Source organism: Herpailurus yagouaroundi, unplaced genomic scaffold (genome assembly GCF_014898765.1).
Source record: "Herpailurus yagouaroundi ecotype Mexico unplaced genomic scaffold, PumYag 29, whole genome shotgun sequence".
Classification (NCBI taxonomy): domain Eukaryota; kingdom Metazoa; phylum Chordata; class Mammalia; order Carnivora; family Felidae; genus Herpailurus; species Herpailurus yagouaroundi.
The window spans coordinates 12,983,206-12,992,828 of NW_024412377.1; the positions used below are offsets into that span (position 1 = coordinate 12,983,206).

Here is a 9,623-nt window from a genome sequence, read left to right on the forward strand (position 1 = left end):
CTACGATCTTTGTAGTCTCAATTCTGGTATTCTTGTGATTGGGATTCCGGTGTCTGTTCCCCCGCTCGCACTAGCTGTCTCAAAAGAAAGAAACTTAACAAATAAATAAAGAGCTTTATTTAAAAAAATTGAAGACTGAGTTTGAAATTAGAATGGCACCATTTCCACCCCGTCTCAGTTTGGCCATCACAAGAATACCAGAATTGAGACTACAAAGATCGTAGCTATTGGCTGGCCTGTATCTGGGAACAGACACCTGAATCCCACACTCATGACATAAGGGAAGTGTATCTAATTACTGGCATTGTATCAGAATTCCCACGATTTGAAAAGATGTGAAAATATTAAGACCCTCCCTCAATCAAGGTAGCTTTTAATTGTGTAACTTCAGAATTACTGCATGCATAAGAAATTCTGAATCATTCCCTAGAAAAACTAGGTGCCACGTTTTTATGCTCCTCTATTAACAGCATGGAAACATTTTGGTGGCAGTGGGCAGGGGGCTAAATGACACTCTCTCTCATGATGTTTTGATTTATGCTCCGGTGAGTCATTCTAGCCTATGATGATGCATTATGTTTTCTTAATAGCACATTTCCCCAGACTCTCTGTTCTGTCTCTTCTGACATGTGGGCAAAAAAGCAAATAAAGATTCCTACCACCACGTGACTCACAGAAGCTTTACTTACTCCCACTCTGGATTCCCGAGCACTTGGCAAAACTCTACCACAAACAATTCTCCTAGAAAAGTGTTTCACGGAACCCTCTTCCTATAATTGCAATGATACGCTCGGTTGATGCATGAAGAGACTACATCTTTGGCAAAAGAAAAAAAAAAAAAGGACAGAAGCTACAAGTATAAGGCTTATTTATTTTTAACATTTTTATTTTTGAGAAACAAAGCATGAGTTGGGGAGGGGCAGAGAGAGAGAGAGAGAGAGAGAGAGAGAGAGAATCTGAAGCAGGCTTCAGGCTCTGAGCTGTCAGCACCAAGCCCAACTCAGGGCTCGAACTCATGAACTGTGAGATCATGATCTGTGTCGAAGGCAGACACTTAACTAACTGAGCCACCCAGGCACCCCAGCTTATTTTAATAAGAAAAAGTTTTCAGAAATAGGAATCTGTTTATCAAAACCATGGATTAGAAGTAGTTTTCATCAAGACTGGACTTTAAGTATTTTAACTTCTTTGAGACTATTTTTTCAATATGAAAGATCTTCCTCTAATGCTGTTGCTTTGATGAGCATTTAAAAGTAAGAAAGTTGGGGCGCCTGGCTCGTTCAGTCGGTTGAGCGTCCGGCTTCGGCTCAGGTCATGATCTCACGGTCTGTGAGTTCGAGCCCCGTGTCAGGCTGTGCTGACAGCTCAGGGCCTGGAGCCTGTTTCGGATTCTGTGTCTCCTCTCTCTGACCCTCCCCTGCTGGTGCTCTGTCTCTCTCTCTCTCTCTCAAAAATAAATAAACATTAAAAAAAAATTTTTTTTTAAAGTAAGAAAGTCAAATCTTGGGGAAGCATGGTAGTGGGGAAGCTATGATGAAACAAGTGTCAGTTCTAATGAGCAATATGTTTGTTCCATGAACAAATAGAAAGTTTTATGAAGGAAAGAGTGTGCCACACCTTATCGGAAGTCTACAGAATGCCTCGGCTTGAATTACAACCAGAGAAATACCTGCTTTTGTGTTAAGTTTCGCGCACATCACAAAGAGCTCTCTGCTCTGCCTACTAAATTTACTTCCACATCTTTTTCTAAACTTTCTTTCACTAACCTCAAGGACAAACAAATAGAGCAAATTTCTTCTAGAGACGCAACTCAGCTTCATTAAGAACGTCCACCCCCGGGCGCCTGGGTGGCTCAATTGGTTAAGCGTCCTACTCAGGTTGCGATCTCACAGTTCGTGGGGTCAAGCCCTACGTCAGGCTCTGGGCCGACAGTGTAGCACCTGCTTGAGATTCTCTCTCTGCCGCTCTCCCTCTCATGCTCACTTTCTCTCTCTCAAAATACATAAAGAAAAAAAAAATTAAAAAGAACACCCAGTCTGAATTTCTGCAACGACACACAGAAAGTCACATCACTTTTCCCGGCGCAGTGGTGACCTGCTGTCACGTCCCCGCCTTCCTGGGATGCGGCCGAGATGGAGTCGGCACGACCCGGTTGCTGTGAACAGACGTGCTGTCCTCACCAGGCCCTGTCAAGCGGCTTAGGAAAGGGCAGTGCCCACTCCAGGGACTGCTCAGCTGAACTCGACTCATACACGAACAAGCTCCTGTGGCTTTTTTTTTTCATCCTTATCCTCATAGCTCGAGAGCCTAAGGATGATTCTAGTAAGATGTCTATAAAAATAACCTCTTGCGGGCTCTATTATTACCAAAGAATAAAGGGGAAGAGGTCTGGCAATGTAGTCCAAGTGGTCAGAGAACTGAAACGTGTCAGGATCACAAGGCAGCGAAATCCAAACCAGGTCACCCTCCCCTCAGCCTCTCGGTGGGGACACACCTGGGAGTCCCCCGCACGGGCTGTTCACCGGGGGGTTCAGGCGGGACTCTCACCTTTAGTACGATCACTTCCCCGGCCGATATGAATCCTTGCCTTCCAAGAACTAAATGTGTTTTATGTAAGCCAACTAATTCAGACCTGGTGCCACATTTACTTTGCTGACTACAATACTGTCCCCCCCCTTTCCCTCTGTCACGTACGATGGAAATTTCTTTACCAGAAGACCCAGATGGTCATTAGTTTCAAGGCTTTCAATACAAAGACCTGGCAGCAACAACAACCAAAACACATACTGGTGTATAATTAAGTCAAGCACTGGTCGAGGTCAAAGCTATTTAGTGGACACAATCGCAACGCTCTAATGTTTACATTTACTTCCCAGTGTTTCTGTGAACGGTCACGCTTCCATCCTACTTCTACTTCCAATGTGTCGCCAATTAAAATGTAACTTCCCTTTAAAGATCTCCTCCTCTGCAATGCTTCCCTGAGCACTTCAGTCCACGGGGAGCCCTCTCCTGAAGCAGCTGTGTCTTTATTCCTAGAGGCGATGATACCATATGGCTTATCGTTTGGGCATGCATGTCTTCTCTCCCAGCAACGCAGTAACCTGGAGGGCAATGCCCCTGTCATTGTGTCTGTGCGTCCCCTGGGCTAGGCCTGGCCCCAAGCCTTGCTTGGGCCTGATTTTCATAATGTAATTGTAGGTGAAGCTGGACTGGTCCTTGAGAGCTCCAAGAGGTATTATGTGAGACATCACGACCTCTGCTGTTACTCCACTGTATAAGGCAGCAGCACAGGGGGGATACATCAGTTGATCGAGAATGCAGGATGTTTGTGATTGAAAAATGTCAGAGCAGATTCATATTGTGTTGCCAAGAACTCCACTTGAACCGTCTTATCTAGAAAGTTTCCCCCCGGGGGGCTAAATGGGGAATTTCCTCGTTCCATCCCTCACAGATTTTTAGCACTTGACAGATCACTGACTGAGCTCCTAGTGAGGGCACTGTGAAGAAAAACACGCAATTAAGTCTACATTCTCTACTGGGGATTGTAGAGAAGGCAAGAGGCGATGCCAAGATGGCACGAGAGCACGTCAAGGGTCACGGTGGGACTGAGGTAGAGAGGAGGGAGCTTGACTTGGTCTGGGGGGGGGGTGTTTTTCATGCGGGGTTCAATGGAGAACGTCAAAGTCCGTATCTAAGCTGAGACTGGAAGGATGGGTTAGCTAAATGGGTGGGATGGAGCGGGCAAGGCGTAGAATTCCGGGTAGAGAGACCTAGAAACCTGTGAGGACACATCCTAAGGTGACCCCCAGTGAGTTACACCCCTGTTTAATCCTGCAAATGTGGGTGAAACCTGAGACTTCCTTCTGGCAAACAGAATACGGAAAAGGTGATGGGATGTCACTTCTGTGAATGCGTTAACTATGTAAGACTCCCTCGGACGAGACTACAGCGAGATTCCCCCGCTGGCCTTGAAGAAGTCAGCTGCCATGTTGCCAGAGGGCGCTGGAGGGATCACATGGTAACTGTTGGGGGCTTCTAGGAGGCGAGAGCAGCCCTAGGGGGCAGCCAGCAAGAACAGGGACCTTAGTCCTACAACCGCAAGTAACTAGACTGTGGCCCCACGTGAGCTGGGAAGAGGACCCGAGCTCCAGAAGGGACTGCAGCCCGGGAGACCCCGACCGGGGACCTAGCTGAGCCACACCTGGGCGTGGGACCCATGACCCTGTGAGATAACAGACGTGTGTGGTTCCAGTGACGGGGTTAGTGGTAGTTTGTTACACGGCAACAGATAATTAGCAGAATACCTCTGCCTGCCATCTCTGACCGGTTAGGTGTTTGGATCTTAAATCCCCGGCAAGGATGACGTTCCTCGAGAGTAGAAGAGTTAGGTCCATCCTACACTTTCCCTTGCTGAGGGTCCCCAGACGAAGCCTCCGTACTTGTCGTTGAGGTTATGGACTGAATGTCTGTGCCCTCTCCATCCCCCAACACGATGGGATTTGGAGGGAGGACGTCTAGGAAGTAAGTAGGTTTGGATGAGGTCAGGAGGGTGGGGCCCCATGATGGGATTGGTGCCCCAGTAAGAAGAGGGTGAGAAGCCAGAGCTCTCTCCATGTTAGGACACAGGAAGAGGGCCCTCACCAGAACCTGAATTCACTGGCACCCTGCTCTCAGACGTCCAGCCTCCAAAGTTGTGGTAAATAAATGTCTGTTCTTTAAGTCAGTGGTATTTTGTTACAACAGCCCAAATGGACCAGGACAATCAACCATTCTCCTTCCCCCACTCCCACCCTTTTTTTTTTAATGTTTATTTATTTTTGAGAGAGAGAGAGAGAGCACAAATGGGGGAGGGGCAGAGAGAGAGAAGGGAACAGAGACTCTGAAGCAGGCTCTGTGCTGAGAGCAGAGAGCCCGACGCGGGGCTCAAACTCACAAACTGCGAGATCACGACTGGAGCCCAAGCTGGAAGTTTAATCACCTGAGCCACCCAGGTGCCCTCCCTTTTCTTAAATAAAGATTTTTTTGGCTAAAAAGAATGTCACAGGGGGCACCTGGGTGGCTCAGTCAGTTTGGTGTCTGACTCTTGATTTTGGCTTGGTTAATGATCTTGTGGCTTGAGCCCTGCACAGGGCTCTGCGCTGTCCCACAGGGAGCCTGACTGAGATTCTCACCCTCCCTCTCTCTGCCCCTCCCTCGCTTGCGATCTCAAAAATAAACGAACATTAAGAGGCGCCTGGGTGGCTCAGGGGGTTAAGTGTCCGACTCCAGTTCAGGTCAGGATCTCGCCGTTTGTGGGTTCGAGCCCTGCATCAGGCTCTGTGCTGACAGCTGGACCCTGGAGCCTGCTTTGGGTTCTGCGTCTCCCTGTCTCTGTGCCCCACCCCTGCTCATGCTCGGTCTCTCCCTCTCCCAAAAATAAACATTAAAAAAAAAAAAATTAATGAGCATTAAAAAAAAAAACCCAAAACAAACAACGTATAGGAGTAGAAACTTTAACATAGTTTCCTGGTGCTACACAGCCTCTCGGGTCAGGTCGATCAGACAGGAGGACCACATCTTACCTTTGACGACATGCATATAGTCAAAGGTCGAACCCCCCAGCAGCCTGCCTTTCTGCGCCCCGAGTCACATCTCTGCCTTCCCCGTGTGATGGGGCCCACGAGCAGAGTGAGGAAACAGGAGCAGAAAGGCAAATGAGGTTTCTGGCAGTTCCCGGATACAGGGAGAACAGGTGACACCGCTGATTTTGCGGCTAATTTTTGCCATCGGGGCCGAACTGCCTGCTGTTCAGCCCCTGTCTGGAATAAGGGGTCAAGGCCCCACGTCAGCCACACCAGCACGTTCAGAAAACGGGCTTCTCTTGGTTTTCTGGACCGGATTTGTGTCAGCCCGACGGGATTTCAGACTGCCGGCTGGTCTCCCGCACGACGGCTCCTGGGGTGTCAGGACCGCATTCAGCAGCGGAATTATCAACAGTTACCAGGGTCTGGGGTCTCCGTTCCTGGAAGTCAGAGCCCAGCATCTCATGGCACTGAACCGCTCATCGGCCAAAACTGGCCGACTGACTGCCTGAATGAAAACACACGCCTACGCACTCAGGAGCCGATGTTCCTAGAAAGCCAAGGAGCTCCTAGAAAGCCAAGGACTTCAGATAAAATACTGACCATCCGGGGGACAAGAGGATGGAAGTATGGCAGCGTATCTCCCCCCCGAGTCAAAACGTAGTTGGTTAGCAGGGGCACAGAACAGGTGCTCAGGAGTTTGAGGGCATGATCGTGCTTTCTCTGCGACCTCACCTTGGTCTTCCCCAGCTGCCACTCGCTGTTGGACGAGTCATAGAGCTGCAGCAGGGCTGTGCACTTCCCCCGGATGTCCTCGGGCACGGCCACGTTCCTCATCAGCACTTTATACCTGCAACAGAAACACGCCCGGCGTCACCTTCCTACGACGGCTCTCTTCCCGGCCCCTCGGAAAAGAAAGAGCATCTATTCGGCCCTGCCTTGCCTTTTGTAAAAATCCTGGAAGGGCCTTCGGACCGCATACCCGGCTTTCCGGATCCTCACCGTCTCCAGCATCCCCGAGTATCGCAGCTGGTTTAGCACAACCGCCTGGTCAAACTGGTCTGGCATCTGAAACATGCGAGACAGGGACGCGTTAACGAGGCCACCCCGTCACTGTTTTGCACACACAGATCCAGACACACACACACACAGAAACCTGCACAAAAATACAGACGAGAAAGTGAACCCCACCCCCAGGTACCCATCACCTGGCTTCAAGGGCCACCACCTTGTCAATCCTGCCCGCTCCCTCCACGAGCCCTTACTCCCTGCCCTTGAATTCTCTGAAGTCCTAGACTTCACATCCTGTCATCGATAAATACGGTCAATACCATTTCTTAATATAACCACGACACCATTGTATCTTAACAGAGACCGATAACTTCCTGGTATTAATATCCACGTGCAAATCTCCGTCTTAACTATCATAAAACATACAACCATGTTTCATACTGCTTTTCAAAGAACCTAAAGTGTCATCCAGATGTGACTTTATTTACGTTTTGAACTTCATTTTCAAGGCACTGAAAGGGATTTTTTTTCGCCGGAGAATATAGTGACCCGGTGAGGGGCTGAGGGAGGGGTGGCTGAGGTTGGGGGTGGGGAGTGGGGAGAAAGAGAGTGCACCAGTGGACCAAAGAGACAAAAATGAAAAAGAATTGTAATTTTCTCAGTACCTAGTCAAATACTCCATTTATTCAGGGTTCTACACGATGCTCACTCGGTAAATTAATCCCAGAAAATGCAAACCAAACACAAAAATCAGACCAAGACTTAATGTTCTGAAATGTATTCTCCTATCCACTCAAGTTACCAAACAAACTGGCAGTGAAGACAGGACAATAGTCTTTCAGAGTAAAGCCCGAAAGTAGGCCATTTCCCACTTACGGCCTTTTGGGCAGTGATTTGTTTTTCAATCAAAACAGCCGTCCCCTTTAATTAATTTGTATTTTGTTATCCTACACAACTGTGAACAAAGTGACTGAAAACCAGGGCCAGAGAATGTAAGTATATTGTTACAAAGTGCAGAAAGAAGAAAAAAAAAGAGAAAGGAAAGTGACTTAAGTTTGCGATCCCCATAAAGGCAGTCATTAACACAAATTTAGGCTTAAAGCCATGTTATCCTGTACACTTCCCAAACTAGCTAAGAATAAATGTGAAGAATGTTCTGCAAATCTCCCCTACGGCTTTTGATGGAACAGCCTGCCATCATCTCCAGCAGGCTGACTTCTCTTATATTTAATTTAGTTTCTTCTACAAACAATGTGGTCAACTTGTCTTTACTCAGCAGTATTCTGGCCGAGTACAGCCAATAAGTTAGGGCAAACATCCATAAAATTGTGGCTCACTGGTTTTTCGTCTTCGTTATTTAAACATTCTTAGAAAAGAAAAACATAAAAATACAAAAACAAAATTAAATTACCCTTGGTTACTCTTACACCTAGCGTTATGTTAAAAAAAAAAAAAACAAGAATGGAGAGAGGCAACAGTTCTGGAAGTATTTGGTTAAAATGCTTCTGTTATATATATTTGGGAATATAATCTGAACAGTTGCAATGCACGAAGATTGGCATAGAGCTAAAATTAAAAAGCACGGAATAATGCATCAGACTTAGTCAACTTTGTTAAATTCGTAGTCAAAGACACCTACTAATTTAATATTTAATCACGCGACGCTCAAAGACTTTTCTCGATCCCTCTCTCAAGCTCTCCCCACTCCTGACCCATACTGTTTCTCCTCGCCTCTTGTCTTCCCATCCCCATTTAACAAAGTCCACACGATTCCTTAGCTCGGCACCAGTTCTAGAACGTCCTAAAAAAATATCACAAAAGTGACGCCCCATCCAGAAAGTTCGGCCACACTCACCATCTTCAGCCTCTCCGAGGAACATTCCACCTTCAGTTTGGCTCTCGGGCCAAAATTCATATGGAAACCGACTGCCACACTGACCTTTCCGCCACAGCTAAAGACACTGAACAATAATGAACACCATTCCTGTGCTTTAAAAAGTGCTCGGTCGCCATGACAACCCCTTCCATTCTGGGGCTAATTAGTGTGGTGTGGTTGTAGGATTTCATACAGCCCAGGGAGGGCGGGAGCCACCAGGAGCGGCCACTCTTTCCAGGCTCCCAGCGCGATTGTGTTTCTGCCCCTTTCCTCGTAATTTAACCAGGGAAGGGGGGACCCACAGGCAGATTGTTGCCACGGGCAACCCACACAGCAATCGCGAGGAGGGGGTAAGCCTGCATTTCCACTGGTTCTCTTTTTAGTTTCAGCGTCCTTCCCCGGGGAATTTAATGCTCAAAGATGACACTGCTGGGGGCTGGACAAATCACAACTTAAAGGCATGTTCCTTTCAAAACTTCACCAGTGCACATTGGTCTTTGCTGGTAACTAATTTCCCAGAACCAGAGTCCTTGCTCACAGAGACTGCCTGCAAAGTACGAAACGGGGAAGTTTGGATGGCAACCCATAACATGGGCTTTGGAAGGAACAGCTATAAAGCAGGAAACCAGCTGGTCTTTAAACACCTGTTATGTGCATGGTTCCATGAATCACGCTCGAGGAAGATTAAAAAAAAAAAAAAAAAGTGGGGCTAGATGATTTATTTTTCCCTTTAATCAACATCCCCCGCCACAGTGGTGCATTTGTTATGGCTGATGAATCCGCACTGACACCTCATCACCAGCTAGGGTCCCCAGTTTACATCACAGGGCTTAGTCTTGTGCATTCAAAGGGTTTTGATGTGTAAGGACATACACCCGCCATTAGAGGATGACGCAGAATAGTTTCTCTGCCCTGTAAGTCCTCTGTGCTTCACCTACTCATCTCTACCCCTCCCAAACCCCGGGCATACACTAATCTTCTCACTGTCTCCATAACTGTTGTTAAACATTTAATTTTATTATTTTTTTCTTATTGTTTTTTAAATATAACTTACGTCAAGTCGGCTAACATACAACGTATACAGTGTGCGCTTGGTTTCGGGGGTAGATTCCCATGATTCATCGCTTACATACAACACCCAGTGCTCATCCCAACAAATGCCCTCCACAATGCCC

General features: G+C 47.3%; 1 protein-coding gene across 5 annotated transcripts in view; it reads right to left on the bottom strand.

Moving 5' to 3' along the window:
* MYO10 (myosin X) overlaps positions 1–9,623 on the bottom strand; it is a 232,429-nt gene that overhangs the window by 40,150 nt on the left and 182,656 nt on the right. For all 5 annotated transcript variants that reach the window (XM_040494312.1, XM_040494321.1, XM_040494301.1 and 2 more), the window contains 2 exons: positions 6,505–6,629; positions 6,297–6,411 (listed from right to left, as the gene is read on the bottom strand). In XM_040494312.1, the coding sequence (XP_040350246.1) occupies positions 6,297–6,411; positions 6,505–6,629 (240 nt within the window). The remainder of the gene's footprint in view (positions 1–6,296; positions 6,412–6,504; positions 6,630–9,623) is intronic.